Source organism: Anarhichas minor, unplaced genomic scaffold (genome assembly GCF_050575085.1).
Source record: "Anarhichas minor isolate MPS153535 unplaced genomic scaffold, ASM5057508v1 ptg000023l, whole genome shotgun sequence".
Taxonomy (NCBI): domain Eukaryota; kingdom Metazoa; phylum Chordata; class Actinopteri; order Perciformes; family Anarhichadidae; genus Anarhichas; species Anarhichas minor.
Window position 1 is genome coordinate 3,133,956 of NW_027466469.1, and position 18,994 is coordinate 3,152,949.

The 18,994-nt window shown below is 42.9% G+C and overlaps 1 protein-coding gene across 1 annotated transcript in view; it reads right to left on the reverse strand.

The window, feature by feature from the left end:
• Window positions 1-4,860: 4,860 nt before the first annotated feature.
• arhgef10la (Rho guanine nucleotide exchange factor (GEF) 10-like a) overlaps window positions 4,861-18,994 on the reverse strand; it is a 97,499-nt gene continuing 83,365 nt past the window's right edge. The window contains exons 23-26 of the mRNA XM_076097024.1: window positions 17,628-17,770; window positions 11,591-11,762; window positions 6,704-6,826; window positions 4,861-6,155 (exon numbers count right to left, since the gene is read on the reverse strand). Of these exons, the coding sequence (XP_075953139.1) occupies window positions 5,611-6,155; window positions 6,704-6,826; window positions 11,591-11,762; window positions 17,628-17,770 (983 nt within the window). The 3' untranslated portion in view covers window positions 4,861-5,610. The remainder of the gene's footprint in view (window positions 6,156-6,703; window positions 6,827-11,590; window positions 11,763-17,627; window positions 17,771-18,994) is intronic.

An 18,994-nucleotide genomic window follows, 5' to 3' on the forward strand; every position in this document is an offset into this window, starting at 1 on the left:
CTCCCCCCTCTCTCTGTAGGTGCTGAGCACTGGATGTTGACAGGCATCAGCTCCGAGTGTTGATGGAGGGCGATAACAACACCCGAGGCAGCCCCGTGTGGGCCTTTATCCATCGCATTCTCCGTATGCAAATCATTAGCTACCGCTTCCTTTGTGAAGCCAGGTTTGTACAGTGTGCTCTTCCTCCTTTATCATCCGAGCCGCCCAAGCCTTGCGGAAATGAAAAGCAATGCAAATATGCCCCGGCTTTTAGGAGTCGGGCAGATAAAGCAGAGAGACCTTCAAACCGAGACGCTTCATCCGCTTCAGTTTAGACTTGACCGAGGCATGCAAATTATACCTGAGACGTGGGGAGAGTGACGCCGCGAGCTGCACAGGCGCAAAGCTGGGCCTTGAGATAGGCAAATCACTCCTGAGGCAGGGTTAATTGGCAGAAAATATCCATAGAAAGGTTTAGAAAAAGCTCATTCCCCCCCCCCCCCCCCCCGCACCTGAAAAAGCACACATATTTGTACCCTATGCTGTGTGAGTCTTGACCGTGAAACGCTAGCGCAGCATTCCGGGCCTCTCGTTTTTTTGTTGTCGTTTCGCTTGCAGGCCAGGATGTGTTCTACTGCTGACCCGAGTACAAGGCGCAATTCAGCACTGCTTTATCAGATCAGTGGCACACTCTCAATCCTCGCCGGAGTTCTTTATGGACCCTTTCAGGAGCTTCCTGTAGCCGCGTGATCCTCATTGTGTTGCTGGATTGCTGGTTTTGCATGTTGGGGCGCTCCCAGGATGACGTTCGTGAGCCACAAAAACTTTGGGTAAATGAGAGCTTGCAGGAAAAACTGAAAAGAGTACAAGTAAACAAAGCCTAGATTATACACAGCCACAGAGGACGCGCAGGCATATTAACGGCAGCCCATTCATTTTGCATATTGAACTGAACGACTGGTGAAGACATTTAATTGGAGAAAAACAAAAATCCATGCTTGTTTGTGTTATTATTATACAGTTTTTCATGCGCAGCTTCAAGTTGATTTACATGAAGCTACGGTATGTTTGAAAGCCTCAGCTGGCTGGGATGATTTCGTGCCATAATTATCTAAATGTTGCTTTACACACCTGAACCTCCATCTGGCTGATTTAGCCCATAAGCTACGGTTTCTGTTCGCGTCGACCTTTCTAATTTCCCAAGCCACTGCTGAGGCTGATTTCAGTGGATGTGTTCCCGCTCCACCCGCCCCATGTCCTTTTATCTGACATTGTCAGCACCGAAGCAGGTGGGGAGGGGGGCCTTTATGTGGCCTGACTGCCCCATGTGGAGTTGGTAGGAGGGGGAGGCTATTAATGTAACTTTCAGGTCAAAGGGCAACAGCACACAGTGACCTGATGATTGGTCATGAGGAAATAGCTTCACCGCTTCATTTCCTACTATGACGGGTAGTGGATTTATATTCAGTGCGGACTCTTTCGACACGTGTTGGAAGAGAAGGGGGATAAAGAAACACAGCGAGGGAGAGGGACATAGATAAAGACAAGCAAAGAGAGCAAGGGGAGGAGGTGGATGGCAGCGTTCCCCTGAGTGTTTTCACCTGCGGTTTGAGCTCGCTCGTAGCAATCCCCTGAAGTGTACTGTGCCAGCGACGACTTACGGATGGATAACTAGGATGAAGGAGAAGAGGCATAAAGGATGTGACACTACCACGTCTCAATGGTGATCATTTAATGGCCGAACTCGAGTACTTCAAAACGGCAGTACACAAACCAATGGGTGACGTCACGGTGCCATACGTCCACTTCTTATTTACAGTCGATGGGCAGACCAGCAACTCCTGTGTCCTGCCAGGTAAAATGACTTAAGTCTTTTGGCTTTTAGGAGAGCGATATAACCGCTTCAGTTCCCTGTCAGAAAAGGCTGTTTGTTGGCATCATAGAGGGGTGAAAATCTTCTAAATATAGTCTACTCTAAACACAACATTTTGTTTTACGTGGGCCTTTTCTTGGGTGGCAAGAAAGACTCAAGGAAGTGTAAGACAATCCCACTTCACCAAAATGTTTGGGGTGCTAGCCTTCACATAACCTTATTGATTACCTTAGGTACCCTACGTCGCTGCTCTTTACTCACGGCTGAGTGTCCGTTTCCATTTGAAAACAGAGTCAACCTTTAACTTAAACTCCAATACTATAGTTTGCCTATAATTGATGTGAAATGTCAATTCAAGCTATTCTTTTCCTCAATTCTGCTGTTGCTTTTGTAGCTTGAAAGAAAGGGTTAATATATATTTTTAAAATTGATTAAATGTATGTTCCTTGAAGCGAGTTATGCTCTTGTGAAAGCAATAAGAAACGTATAAACTGGACTGTGTGATGTCCAGAGGGAAGTGTATTGGAGATGGAACACTGCTGAGCACCACATAAACATTAACAGGAAATTGAAATATATATATAGTGTCTGTATTCTTACTTGTTGTTATTTCAGCACTGGCTGCCTGGAGATGTAGAGGTCAGCTGATTGTAATTTGAATACCCAAACACCCAAAAATTGAGAAGATAATCCAAATGATACCTCAAAGACTGGATTATCTGTTGTTGAGTCAAAGAGAAGCAGCTGAAGTGTGACATCATTAGCATAACGATGCTGCATATGAACTGCAGCATCTTTGTCAACATCAACCGACATCACTCTAAATAATATAAAAAAAGGCTCAAAGTCAAGTTTAGACATGTTTTTAATTTAGCGTAAGCTTGTTAGACAATGTTTAGACATGTAACACTTCACAAGTATTGTACCAAATGGAAATTTGGCACTGTGTTTCCACATGCCTGTGAGTGTAATACTTTACGTTAATGACCTGTCTTTTGTAGGTTTGGCCATCATTTCAATCAGTGATCGGGTGGAGAAACAGGCAGTCAGATGATCACACAGGTTGTAAACACAGAGGTCAAAGTCAGTCTGTGAACTGAGACGGACGTCTACGACAGACAGTTTAGGTATATAAGATGTAATGCTTTCCTGTTTCTTTCTTCCAAATAGGTCCGGATATCCAAGGTGTTTGCTAAAAACCTGAACGATCATGTGACCTCTTCTTAGTGATGTCCACGCATTCCCAGATCTCAGCTATTCACTAATGGCACAATGGTGTTACCGCAACTGATGGCCAAATCTAAAAAAAAAACAAGATCCAGTCTGTAATAAACGAGATTCTGTGTCTTATACAGTCTCATCTAAAACATCAACACTGTTACAGAGTCCTCTTTACAAAAGAAAATGCAGGTTAAATTAGTACAGTAGCAGTTTTAATTAGTAGTACAGTACGTTCATTCACAAGTATTCATATTCAGTGCATGGATAATACCTGTACACATTGAAATGTATGAGTCAACGTCCATCAAATGTCACTATTCTGTGCTCGTGAGATTAAATCTCAGTTGTTAGCGGATGAGCTTGAACAGGAAAACACTTATCATCCGGTTGAGGTTGAACAAAAAACATCTCTAGTGACCATTAGGGAGTTGTGGCTCCAGCAGCATTGAAAGAGTATACATTTGTGATGTGACATTGAGATTTACATTTAGCTGACAGCATCCATACAGTTTACATCGTCGTATTTTTTTTTTTGTATAATGAGCCTGGCTGATAGGATGTTGAAATGCTCCAGTTGTGAGGAGAAGAAAAGGGAAAATAAACCTCGATGTGCCTCAGGGACGTAGAAAACATGAATTTTCACGCTTCATCCGTGTGGAAGGATAAGATGAGATTCCATGTGTGGTGGAAAAGGCTAAGTAGAGATAGAGGTGGAGAAGAATTATATACCATAACCTTCGCCATCACTCTGTTTATTGAAATGGCACAAAGATCTTCATACTTGGCTACTTGCATGGCCTCCGCCTACACGCCCAACACACTGTAAAATACATGCACTGTAAAGTAGTTCTGGAGTTTTTCTTCAAGACGCATGCCAATGTCAATAGTCCATGTTTACACGCCTGCCAACGCTACCAGCGATTTAAATTAGCAAGTTATGAAGTCAACACAATATTTCACTGAGTGCTTCTCCGACCAGCTCCGATTCATCACACTCCTGCTGGTGTATTTCCAAAATCTCATGGTCTTATCAGTAAAAAAAGAAGAAGAACTTGAACAATTAAGTGGTTAAAACGGTTTCATAAGCCGATCAGGTTAAAGACAGACCATCTAGTCTTTCACAAATGGAGATGCGAGGTTTCCACCCAACATGCATGACAAGATATTTACGTGCGTCCTCATATTTTCATCATAAAAACATTAATATTTGCATTAAACTCCAAATATTGACCAAATATTAGCATGAAAACAGCTGCTGATGGGACAGTTAGCATGACTTAGTGTCTAAGGCTAATATCAGAGATCAAATACATCACGGTGTGTTAATTGTAATATAGACATATGTAATGTAAATCACCCTCTTTAATCAGAATCATGTTGCATATTATTGAAAATGAATATGCATGTAAAACATGCTCATCGGTGTCTCAGGTTTGTTTTCTCTGTTGATACACAGCTGATAGCAGTTCGGATGGCGGCGGCAGCCGTTTCATTTCATCGTGTGATTGTAGAGTTTTGCTTTTGATGTGTAACTGAGGTTTCCAGCTAATGTGTGCAGTGTAGTGTTTCATCCAGCTGATGGGCGTCAGTGAATAATGAAACGTATATGGGGCATTTGCAGGAAGCAGATCATACTGTTCAAACTGTCTTTTCCTCAAATACATCTGAGCATATATAGATTCTGTAATGTCGCGCAATAACATCTTTGACTATTGTAACCTTTGTTTTCCAAATCAGTTGTTTTTACAACAGTTTTGCAGCGAGTCTGTACTACCATGACCCTCCTCAATAAAGTGGTAAGCACTCGGAAGCAACTCATTTTCTGTAACCAAACATCATTTCTGCAACAGCTGCAAGGAGAAAATATCCTTTTTTCTTTTTTTTTTAAAGAGAGCACAAATTCAATTTTGAGACATAATAGAAGGTATCTTACATTCACATTGTATGGGATGAGAGAAAGGCTGGCAAAGCTAATAAAGTGATGCTCATGTGCTTTGTGATGCGGTGTAAGTCCCCAGCTTTCAGCTCTAAACAGATGGGATCTGTCCCACAGGATCAGATAAAAGATGTCCATCTCTAACTCTGCGGAGCATGGCAGACTCAACAAAGGCGGCCCCCTCGGAAGCGAGCGGTCCGTGGTTGCTCACACAGAAGTCCTTCGCAATAAAATAAATGTGGCGGAGCTTGCGCCGCAATGAGGTTAAATTGAGGCGCATCCATCTTAACGAAGGCAGGGAGAGGAGGCAGATCAAAAAGATCACACGGAACTAATCCGCGGCGGCCTCCGCCACTGCTGGGGAGGTGATGACGCACATTGGAAGCGTCCTATAGGCTGACGGTACCTCTGGGAAACAGCACGTCTTAGCTTCCTTATTCCACAAGCTAAATCGTAGCATGTCAAGCTCCGTTACAGTGGCAACGCCTTCACATCATACATGTTTATTCAAATCCTTTGAATTTATGGAACGGTTGATTCAAAGCTAAGCTGGGTAGACTACATCTATAAATACCCATCACCTTGCCTTATGTTTCCCATATCACACTGTCAGTGGGAGCTGCCATACCATCAGAATATTCTCTAAACCCTCCCCACTTGTCCTAGTACCTGCTGCTGCTCCTTCCTTCAGTCTGTGGAAGCCCCTGCCTCCAGAGAGTACCGCCGCAGAGATCACCCTGTCCCTGCGTCCCCCATCCCTCTCGCAAGGACGTCCCCGGACCCACATTTCTGGGTCATCGCTGAGCTCGTAGATGGATCCATCTTCCACACTGTGCTCCAGAGACTCCAGGGAGGAGTCCGAAGCCTCGTCGCCCAGCGCCGTCAACGGCCGTCCGGGCAGTCCCGATGTGGAGCGCAGCTTGTACTGCAGCAGAACGCCGCGTCCTTTGCCTCGCCCCTCTCCCTGGTAGGACTGTTGCAGGGATTCCTGAGAGGAGGTGTCGCTGCGGTCCTCGCCCCCGAAGGCAGAGTCCGGGCCGTCCCCGACAGAATCCCTCTTCAGCAGCTCAGGAGACAGAGTGCTGGTGGTGGCTACCAGGAAGTCCACGGGCCCACAATGGGCATTTAGAGAGACCATTCCTTTTCCTGTAGGACGTAGGCAGAATATATATATTATATATATATATATATAATATATTAATTAAATGTCCTCCAGAGAGGCAATAAATACTGCTCTTAAACTGCTCTAAGGTCATGTCATTGTCAGTCATACTTAAAATAGATTATGATGACTTGAACCCTGGATCATACTCTGTCAGTTAACTGTATTTGTAACTGAAACAGTAATACTGGTATAGCTGCAGTGTGTAGAGTGTTTGCATAGTATTCAATGAACTGGCTCGGAATAAAGGGGTCATGAGGTATAGTTTGTACAAGTGGGAAACTAACGACCTCATTCACTTGGCATAATTAACAAAACGCTAGCAGGCAGTTTCTTAAATTACCCTGCAACATTATATATACACACACACTATGATTTGTGTGTTGCCTGCCCGGTAATATTTTCACTGATTCCCGGAGCCACAAGAGAAAAACAAGTGCGACCTCAATAATGGGCAGTGCAGAGTCATTTTCTATCATGAAAAAAAACCACCAAAAAAACCAACACTCAAGAGACCGTTCAATCACAGTACCTGTTATTTTGGGGATGCCCTCGAGTTTAGGAACTGGAAGAGTGATAATTAAGCCTTGGGCAGTGCCCACCCACAACAGCCCCTGGCAAATTAGCAGACTCGTGACTCGCATGCTCTTTTGACCTGCAATACAGAAGAAACATTGACAGGAGTTCTTCACACCGGCTGTTATACAATGACAGAAAGCAACAAAAGTACAACAGATTATAGGCTCCTTTTGAAGAAAATAATGATGTTGACTAAACGATTGGATGGTCTGCCTTTTAGAGAGTGAATTATGAACTCTCATTGATTTTATTTTTTACCAGAAGTTCTTCCAAAACACTGTATTCTGGAAGCCGTACAATCCTAGCATGATGAAAACAGTAAACAAACTTTGATTGTTGGTTATCAGTGTTAGCTTTGGGTAAGATTTAAGCTCTGTGATCAATCTGTATTTGACAAGCTTAACACACACACACACACAGCACAGCCACCGAGGGCTCTGGGTTACGTAAGATTATGAAAAATTGGATTTGTCTACTTGCTAGTGACCCAGTTGAAAGCAAAACTCCCAAAGAAGCACAAAGTAGAGGAAACGGGACTCTGTGAAGTTGGTGTATTTTCTCTGCTTGACATCGAAGTGGTTTTGAAATATTGAGCTTCAACGTTTTCACCTCCCACTGTAACAGCAAAACTGACTAAAAGTTCCCTTTTATTGGTAAAGAGGTCCAGTGACTTCAGACATCATAATCCCTCGAAATAAGTACGGCCCTACATGCCCATGGTGCACACACACACACACAGGTGTTTTCAATCATTTTGATCAGGCCTGTGTGGGCATGTTCAGTCCGTGCGTATCTGAAAGCTTCCGAACCTTTTTTGTAGTTTTTTTTTTGCTTGGTGTGTTTGACCTGCTATGGTAGAGGAATGCACAATTTCATCATTCTTACAAATGCTAAAGTTAAGTGTCCTTCGAAGACATTAACACTCACCCAACTTCAACCTGAAAACAGAGCAATTGATAACTGTTGAGGTTGTACACAACCTAATATTAAGAAAAAACTTTAGTTTGAAGGTTTGTGTGTTTATTCTTGTCCAATATATATATATATGTATATATATGTGTATATATATATATGTATATATATATATATATATATATATATATATATATATATATATATATGTATATATATATATATATATATATATACATATATGGTATATAGGTTCATAAAGGGACTCATTTTTTGGGTCCGATCATAGCTCTAATCTGATGAGATTGGTTTTGGTTCTTATTGAAGTTCTCTGTTAATGTGACAAATGAAGTAAATCATTTGTAATTCCTTTGATTTTCTTTTCTGTTACAGCGGGTGGTGAACTTTCCGGGGGACAACGGTACATTTTTTGTCCCATGATAGAGCATGACGTAAGCTTTGTGTTTTGTGCACAACAGTTTTTTGTGGCACTGCATTAGTTGTGGGGAAAGGATAAATGCACGCTCTTATTATACATGCACATCCTTTGTTTCCACTTAACAAAGGGATGAAAAACATTGTTTGGTGCAGATTTATTTTTTTGTTTGGTGCAGATTTATTTTTCCTTCCATGGTCCCTCAGCTCTTGGCTCCCATTGTGGCCCAGTTATCTACAGAACCATTTACCATATTATCCACGTCAACCATAATTGAATTACACCAGCGCTCCTGTGATCGCTACTGAGACAGACAATGCTCATTTACATGGGTAGCTGTATTTACATGTTTGTTCTGCGTCATGCTCAGATTATGATGATTTGCACAAGTGGCTCATACTGTAGGTGTCATCAATTAATCCCTCACACAGTGCGGAGATGACTCATCCAAAGTAGGAAACTTGATGCTGTGTGTAGAAGAAGAAAGTGGAAGCAGAGCAGCAGAGCACATTCAGCAAACAGAGCGCAGACGCCTTCAGGTGGAGACCTCGGAGGGTCACAGCCGTGGGTTAGGCGTCATCGAAAAACCTGTCTTTATCTCGGAACTGTCTGCCACCTGCTCGCACCGCCGGAGAGTCTATTTGTACTGTGGTTAGAGAGTGACGCTCATGAGCACCCGCTCTCTGGTTACCATGAAGTTTAGTCGGAAGATGTGGGGCGCCAGGCATTGTCTTTAAGAACAGTGATAAAGAGGGATAATGACAAAAGGCACTTGAGATTAAGGAGTTATAGTTTAACCTCGAGCAATCTTGCACCTCCGTTTTCTGCAGTAACGCGCGCACACTCTTCAGTGTGCAGTGGGTTTATCGTGGAAGACGGTGTCTTGCCTTTAAAAAGCAGATGTCTCCAAAGATAAATGTTTCCCTGTGATATGTCACTGAGGACTTTATTTTGGAGTATTATTTTTTCACCCTCAGGATAGAACTGTTAAAGGCATTAGCAGAGAAGAGATCAGCAGTTTCCTCTGCCTCAGAAACTTCTCTGTTGTTTACAGCAACTGGGATTCCCTGTTGAGTATAAATCACATTAAAGGGAAAGGATTAAGGGGTATATCATTACTGCATGTCCTAGCATAATTCAAGGAGAAACCTAGGGGAGCAGAGACTCATTGATAGAAAGAAACCATCAGTATTTCATGTGCAGTATTGGTGGTTGTCGAGTGTAGGGGGGGGATCCTCTTTTCTCTTGTGAGCTCAACAAATCACAACTTAAGTCAACGATCCTCTTCCTTTTGTGGACCCTGAAGACATGAGCCGAGCAACTCCTTTTCTTTCCGCCCCGTAGCTTCCCTCTGGGCCAAGCCTCGAGGCTGCCACCCTCTCTCAAATCCGCTGCATATTTCAAGAGGAAGCGCTGGTGCTGGGTGAAAATGACCTCTGGGTCACCGGTTCTCTCCAGGTACCACTGCCATAGGAGTCTGCTCTCCTTTAAGAGTACTTTGATGGAAAAGAGAAAAGGTTGGTGTATAAAACACATTCCTGTTTCTTTTATTCTTTGCTCTTCACTCAACTCACAAGAGAAAACCTAGTTTTTTTTGTGTTTTCTTTCCCCTATGAGATGATGTGGTACCACAGCTTTGAGTACTGCTCTAAATACTTCAATCACATTCTGGTATGACTCAATGAAAGGAACAAAATGGTCTAAATCCAGATGCGTCTATACTAGAGATCCACTTGGCCGATACCCATTTCCTACTGTCTGACCTGCCGAGACTGATTTTTGCTGATTACAATATTTTTACTCACTTCACTATAATTGATGGACTTGCTCGTTCTTCTTCACCACTCACCGACAGGTGTGTGTGTGTTTGTGAAGTTATTGTCTGTGCCGCTGTGTGCAGACATAAACTATCATGCAGCAGCAGCAGCAGCAGCACACTGGTGTAAATGTGACCTGCAAAAACCATGGGAATATGACACTGATACTGGGAATATGACACTCATACTGGGAATATGACACTGATACTGGGAATATGACACTGATACTGGGAATATGACACTGATACTGGGAATATGACACTGATACTGGGAATATGACACTGATACTGGGAATATGACACTCATACTGGGAATATGACACTGATACTGGGAATATGACACTGATACTGGGAATATGAAGCTGATACTGGGAATATGACACTCATACTGGGAATATGACACTGATACTGGGAATATGACACTGATACTGGCAATATGACACTGATACTGGGAATATGACACTGATACTGGGAATATGAAGCTGATACTGGGAATATGAAGCTGATACTGGGAATATGATGCTGATACTGGGAATATGAAGCTGATACTGGGAATATGACACTCATACTGGGAATATGACACTCATACTGGGAATATGACACTGATACTGGGAATATGACACTGATACTGGGAATATGAAGCTGATACTGGGAATATGAAGCTGATACTGGGAATATGATGCTGATACTGGGAATATGATGCTGATACTGGTACTAACAAGTCATGGCTGATGAGCTGAAAAGCGTCCCTGTTCGATCTATCGGTGCACCTCTAATTTAAACCACTACCTGAAGCTCAAAAAGAACTCCTCCCGTTCTGAATGAGCCTCGGAATGTTTGAGGCAAGCTGTACTGTAGTTATCACCATGAGATAGTTTTAGGTATGCTTCATTGCTATCTAATTTGTTTACCATAGTTCTTAACAAAAAAAAAAAAAAAGGGAAAGCACCCACACTGGCTGATAAATATTTCATTCATCATGAAGGAAGCCACACAGGAAGTAATGGGCGATCACTGGCGTCCTAAACGGACTGCAGAGAGAAGTGAAACGGGGGGGAGAGGATTTTAAAGCAGAGCGGATGAGGTAAAACAGAAAGGGAGAGGGACGAAATGGGAGAAAAAGAAAGAATAATATGAAGTAAAAAAGGCGGGGATGAGTGGGGAGGTACATGCAGAGAAAAAGAGGTAAAATGGGCACGTTTAAAGAAAGACGAGCGTTTCCATGGAAACCACTTGTATGAAAATCTTTAAGGCTGCCATTTTACCGCATCTAAATTACTTTATTTCTTTTTTTATTCATATCTCTCCACCCATGGCTCTATTATGGCCTTGTGAAGGCCTGAGATGGATATTTATTCAGGTCAGTCCCTGGTGTACAAGGCCCAAGGAGGGACGTGTACAAGACAAGAATAGCATTCTGGGTATAGGGGAGCTTTTTCAGGATTAAATTGGTGCCCTCTGATTGCTCTAATACAACAAAGACACAAATGAAACTACACGAAATAGCATTGTGCCATTTTGAAAGAATAAATTGTCAAGATTGTAGGTTGTTTTTTTGGGTTTGTGGTTCTTTACACAAAAGTGTTTCAGCTGCTCTGTAGGATAGAGGCTGAACTCTATCTATTGAGGTCAAGACCAAGTGTGATGTGTGTGTGTGTGTGTGTGTGTGTGTGTACCAGTGTTCAGCAGCGTCGAGCGTGTCGAGATGTTGATTTCCTGCAGAAGCTCCAGTGTTTCGGTATGAAAGAGACGGATGGAGGAACCCTCAGAGAATGCCATCCACACCCCTCCGCCGGCACATGCCATGTGTGCGACGCTGATCATTGGGTCTGGGTGGACTTCAAACGCCTGTAATGGAAACAATAACACTGTTGTAGTTAAGTTCATTCTTTTCATTATTTCTACTTCATGCTGAACCTCTGGTCCATCCCACATGGGATTACAGGACACTGTTAGTTTATGAAAACACACATAGATAGATTCTTTATTGTCCTTTTCCATGAAAAGGTGTTGCCACAGTCTGCAAGAAGCCTCACATAAATAAAGTATACACACGACATGACTACATGAAAGACATCAGGTACATTATACACACCTATACACATAGGTTGGGTGGGGAGGCTGACTAGAATGACCACCTTGTTGATGTCACTTCGCAGTTTTTATCCATGCCTGTCCAAATGGCTAATTGTCATTAGACATTTGTGGGGAATTATCATAATTAGCATAGAAATTCTTGAGTTATTGCCCAAATTGTGTTTCATGACGTCATAGTGACTTTGACCATAGAAATCGAATGAGTTCATCCTCGAGTCCAAGTAGACATTTGTGCCAGATTCCCCCCCCCCCCGACGAACTAGTCTCCTAGCAGCGGGAAGTAAGGCAGCTAGCTAATTATTGTCTCATTCGTGGTCTGACAAACATTGCATTTATCAAATTCAGTGGTAGCAAACGCGCTAATAGGCAACGGGCTCAATGACACATAAACGGCACCCTGGATTGGTTTGAATGGTGTTCACTCGACAGCGGTCCGAAACCACCAGAGAGCAGTTGTTTGGTCCGCACCAGAGTTTTTGAGTCTGGCGCTCACACGAAAGCAAAGTAAATGCACCGAGGGGGTAAACACTCCAGGGTTCGGTTCAGCAGGACTAAACAAGTTTGGCGTGAACGTGCTCTACACTTGCTCTTCTGTGAATAAAGTCTAACTGCGCTTCCTAAATTTGTGATTTACCGAGTCCCTGACACACGGGGTGTGTTTTTGCACCATTCCCCCGGCTTCTGTCGTTTTAAGAGCACAATGGGGGGAAAAAAGAGTTTCAGGCACACAGTCTTAATGAGTAGCTTGAAATAAATGCAATGAGCCTTATCATGGCAACACATGCACCCCCTGCGGTCCGAGGCGTGACAAGGGCTGGTTTGGGCATCGTCTTGGAACCTGTATCACTGTCAGTGCATGAGTTGCACAAGGCTGGCCAATTAGTCAGTGAGAGTGAATGAGTGAAGATGAGAATGCAACCCCCCCCCCCCACCCCCCACCACAAACCCAAGTGCACTGGCGGACAGGGATTACCACCTGTTTGTGTGCCCTTGCCAGTGGGTCCTTCTTTGTTTGAAATTAGGGAAAAGGAGGCAAGCCTTTGATGTGTTTTCTCTTTTAATTGACTCCTCAGCAGTGGGAGCCTGCTCCGCCTGGGAAAGGATATGCAATGCATCTCTTCGTTTTTCAAGTGCAGCCATCAAAAAAATTCAATATCCATAATAAAGAGGCACATTTCTCCTCCAATAACCCATTGCAATTTCAAATACGTTGACAAGTCTGTGAAGAAAAACACAGTCACAGTGTGCTGTATATGCTGCGTGATTATCACATTAACTATTACCAAGCGTGGTGGCTCTGAAAGAGACTCACAGCTTATCAATGGCTGACAAGCTGCAATTGGTAGATGCCATCTTGGAAGGCAAATGTATATACATACTGTTATTTGACTGGAATACACATAAATCTCATAAAAAGTGCCTGGAAATGTATTTAAATCATTGATTTAACAATTTAAGGGAAAAATGTGCTTTTAAATTAATATCAGTTCACATTCAAGTCAATATTGCAAACTAGAATCCTCCAGATATTCTACCACGGATAGAGACCGAACAAAAAAAGCTCTGTGTCAAACGCGAGATAAATACAAGCCACAACTGTTGCCCTCGACCAACAACCTGGTATTAGTCTGCTGAATGCAGCATTGCTTGCAGAGATGAGGTGGTCAGTGAAGCTTGACAGTAGTAATGTGGCCTTTACACTAAACTCGGCAGTGTCCCACTAACCGCAGCATCCCTCCACCAGCAGCGGGAAATAACAGCGGACCTGAAGTTGCAAACACTACAGCTGGTCTGAACAGCTCATTAGTCCTTCATTATACCAGGTGACAAGGTGTCTTTGTCCTTTCCTGTGCACTACGTCCACATCTCTCTGGGCTATGGCGAGGGAGGTGAGGGGACATGTGAGTGATAGGACAGAGCAGGTAGAAAAAAGAAATAGTAATGGGAAGAGGAAGGAACAAGGCCTGCCAGTCAGTATTGATCAAAGCCTGTATGTCCATGCACGTCCCACTTTGTTAAGGTTTGGTTAGGAGCCAGACTTCCACAGAGTGTGTACAGTTTGGGAAGGAGATTGGCTATTTCAAACTCACAAACAAAGCTGAGATGTGCCGAAAATCATGATAAAATACTGGTAGTTTTGAACAAAATGATGTGTAAAAGCATGTAAAATCATACAAACAATGCACTGCATCATTAGATTCACCCCTGCTGTGTGACTGTCTGCAAAATAAATAAAAATATTTGATTTGTTGAAGGTTTTGCTCATTTTCTTCCCAATTAAATAGTTTCAAATTCCAGGACAATGTTTCAAATTCCCTTTGTGTGCCATGATTCCTGCTGTTACCGAGCACAGTTTGTCATTTTGCAATTTGACTGATGTACCCAGATTTATTTTATTTATTATTTTAGACATTAATCAGTTTAAATTGATTTTCACATTCAAAAAGTGGTGTCCTCTTGCTCCAGGACACTGATGGCCACAGTTTGCTGTCAACAGGGTCGTCTGTCGGTGAGCTGAGCTCGGAGCATGCATTTAGTAATTGCAATTGGGGTTTGCGGGGGATGTTTTTTGTTGCAGTACTGTCGGTTGGCCTCTGGCGGACTGACGGACTTGCTGCACTATATCTAGCTCTCTTACTGCACCAGTGGGCCAAATTAGAGCTACCAATAGCAGGAATCGGGGCTGGGTCTCAGCAGTGACAGGACCCCCCCCCCTGAATTACCTGTTTAGCTTCACAAGAAGTCGGCTGTAGGGATAACGATGTCAGTCCACCGCTTTGGGTAAAATATTTTGATAAGTAATAACTTGATTGCCATGAAAATTAGTACAGACATTCATGGTCACACAGATGATGAAAAGCTAATGACTATGGTGACCCCCTTGACTTCTTCTTGAATGAGAATATCCCAACATGATGGATTGATACGATGCTTGGAACAGACATTCATGGTTCCCAGGTGATGTATCCTAATTACTACTGCTTCCAACAGGTCGACAGTTTGGTTTCAGAGTGAAAATCGCAGCAACTGTTGGATCAGTGCTGTAATTTTGGAATTAATTGTAATAAATTTGGTGATACTTTGACTTTTCATCGAGCACCATCATCAGATAAAAGTTGTTTTGTCCACCATTTCTCTTCAAAAACCAAATACCTGCAAAACGAATTCAATTCCCATCAGGCTCAGCGATACTTTGGGTTTAGTGCCGATTAGCAAACGTTGGCATGCTAACATGGTGAACATGGTAAACGTTAAACCAACCACACATCGGCATGTTAGCATTGTCGTTGTGTGCATATCTATCTTTATCTATCTCTTTTTGCAATGATTCTTTTGCTGCAGTTTTGTCTGCAGCACTATGGTTCATGACCCCCCCCCCCCCCCCCCCCCCCCTCTGGGGTGAAGTAAATAATCAAAGAGAACAAAGCTTAGAGTACACACGCACACATTTTTCAGCGATGATACTTTGGGTTTCTGTTGCAGGCGATTTCCACCACACAGTTAGTGTTACAGCCATGTTTACCCAAAACAGACTGGAGAGGTTATATTTAAATAACACTGTGTCATCAAAGCATTGACTGTGAAGCTGTAAAAAGAGAATCAATCTAGCCGTAGGGTACGACGACCGGCAGCGTCAAACGAGACAGGCTACAGTGTCACTGATAAATAATTCAAAAGTGCAGTAAATTTGACAAAGTGGTGGAACCATCCGCAGGGGAAAACAACGGAGAAAAAAAAGTGAAGTGAATACGAGTCCACGACCCTCTAGCCTTGCTCCCCTTCATTTCTGCTGCAACAGGTGCCAAGCTCTGCTTCTCCAGATCCTGGATATGCACCGCAGCCCCTGTGAAGTCAGCCAGCCCTCTTGAGTGCATATTAGTGAGGAAGACAAGGTTAGCGAAGAAGTTGCCGCTGACCTGTTAAGCTCTGTGGGAGATACAGTGAACCAGAACTGTGCCTCCACTGCGTGGCCATTCAGCTGATTAAGCTCGTGTCTCAGGAGGACCGGGCTATGGAGAAGAGGTGAAGGAATAAAAGGAGACATCCCTAGCTCGGCTCACTCCTGATTTCAAGGATCTCGAAGGCAGACTGGATTAGTCGCTGTCTCTGTCCTGGTTGTCCAGATTTGTCAGCTGCTTTTTTCTAATTTGTTGCAACTTTTAAAAGAAGAACATGTAATTTTCTTTTTTACTTTGCCCCGATTCATTGACATTGAATATGGAAAACAAATGTATATGAAGTGAGCAATGAGACACATTCATTTTCTTTATTGTTAGTGTTTTAGTTTGTCTGGTTGATATTTTTCTATGTCGTCTCCTTGTTTTTATCCAGGGAAGGTTTGCCGAGCACACATGCTCCTTTTTCTCAACAAAAAGCTCTGCTACCCATTAACATAGTGACGCACAATCACATCTGGGAGCTATAATTAAATGCTAATGGTTTGCCGTTCGCTATCTGAATACCATACCAACATTACCCAAGAAGAGTTTGTCCGTCATTCACTATTGTCTACCACAGCCGGCAGGCAATCCCCCCCCCCCCCCCCCCCTGTACACCTCGAATGACACACCCCGCAGATGAACACCTTGGAGAATGACTCTACAAAAATGGAAAGCATGACAACACCCGGGCTGATTTTGTAGAGATAATGGCGAGCATAGCATAACTCACAGCGCTACAGTTAGATGAAGCTTATTTGTGTGCGAGAGCTCCAACAAACATTGTGTGAATCTAAAAAGAGTTTGATTCGTTGTCCATGCAGCAGCTCCAGGCAGTAAATCTTCGTGGCATCACAGATTACAAAGCCGGCTCTCTAAGGCTGTGTGCATAAATCTTTTCAGAAAATGAAAAGGAGAGGATTTTTTTTCCCTCAAATGCCGCAGAAAACAACAAAACACATAAATAAAGCACCTTGTCTCGCAGTTCCACTTGTGAACTCATCCATTTAGGTCTTCAGAACATGTTTTAGTGAAGACTTGGAATATTCAGCAGCTGGAGAGGTGGGCGGATTTGACCTTGTAAGTAGCGATGGAAGAAGTATAACACGTTTCCTTGAAGCACTCTCTTTATCCGGGAAGACAATTATTTCAAACAAGAGTTGTAGAATTGCTTTATCACAGCAGTACGCATAGCGCGCCTGTTTAGGGTTTCAGCAAATGTGCATGTGTTTGGGTATAAGTCTGATGGATACAACTGGAGTAAACCAATTTGTAATGGGATGATTTAATATAGTTTTGCTGTTGTTTGAGTTGTCACTTTAATTCAACAAGAATGTTCTCCGTTTTTGTATTCTTCATTCACCTTGAAGGCATGTGAGAAAAATAATGTTTTTTCTTTTTTTACAAATTTAAGGTAATATATTTATAAATGATCATTTTGGGGGCGAAGTATTTCTTGAAGGTAAATGAGTCATGTTTAGAAAAAGTCAAAGTGCATTAAATCATGTGGAATTGTTGGAACGACAGCATCTCTACATTTATCAGTTATTGTTGTTGCTTCGCCTTTCAGGAGAAATATCCATTTAAATACAAAACATTTAAATTGATGACAATTTGCTCAGATGGATGCAGTTTGTATTTTTTTCATGATGTGCCCATTAATCATCTAGTCATTTACCTGAGTGCTGAGGCTGGAGATGTCCGTGACTGTGACAGAGTTCCCGCAGCTTGCCCACACTGAGTCATCTAACACCAACAGTGTCCGCAGTGGTTCTGAGCCCAGTTTTACACATCTGCAGGAGTCCGGGTCCCAAAAATCATCTGGGGAAAAAATAATTTAAAAAATAAAATTGCCTTTTTTAAGACACCTACAAGCTTCAAAATTCACAAGGAGGGAGTTTACTGATACATTTTAACATCTCAGAACAACACGTTCAAATCTCTTAAGCTTAACCACAGAGCTTATTTCAGGCACCCAAAAACCCTTCGACGAGGGAACCGAAAGTGCAAAAATGCAAACTTGTTATTCTGCACCGCTCTAGCATCACCGCTGGCCTACAAGTTATATTAGTAAACTCTGTGTTGAAATAGAAGTGGGGCATGTGTTCAGTCACATTGAGCGAAGCGATTACATTCAATTCTTCCCCCTTGAATCACAGCAAGTTAGCTTGGTGTTTACCTTCAACATTCTCCAGAAGTTACTTAATGCCGTTGAGCAAATACTGAAGCATCAATGGAGAGGGCTCACAGTGGAGGCTTGTTTGTGAGAGAGTACGAACAACAGGTCGGCCAAATAAAGACTGCGACTGCCATTTGAATCGCGCCACACGCTGTGCGGCGCGATGTTGGTACCTTTGCCACCCACGTGCTAACGATCTCTCTCTCTCTCTCTCTCGCTCTCTCTCTCTCTCTCTCTCCTTCATCAGCGTGAAAACGAAGCAGACCCTTTTCCTCTGAGTTTTAATCACGTAGCAGCTCCCACAGAAGCACATTATAAAGTGAATTACATAAGCATTTCCTTTGCCATGCGTTAATGAAGCAAAATTAGAGAACAGAGTGCACCCAGCCATTTAATTAACATTTTGAGTTGTTTATTTCTGCCTTTCATAGCGGAGTAGCTTTACAATGCCTTCTGACTTCCTCAGGTTAATTGCTTGGCATGTTACAAAAGGTCATTTTTCCACCTTTTCAAAATTCACTCCTGTAAATGTCCCTCCGGTCCCTCGCGCTAAGCAAGACCAATGCCGGCGCTTCTTCTTCTTCGTACCAAAAACCTCTCCGGCCTCGTCCTGCAAAACATTGTCTTTGTTGACACGATGCCTGATGTGCATATCTCGGTAACGAAAGCTGGAGCACATTAATCACTAAGCAACAATGTGTTGCATGTATTCGCCTTTAGATACGAGTCTCAACCGAAGCCTTGGCATGTCTCGGCTACTTCAGACTTGTTTTTAAGACAGTAGCAGCGCCAGTCAAGGGCAGACATCTTTAACAGATGTGCCGAATCCACAAACATTCGCCGGCCCCCTCCAGAGCTCTTTAGCC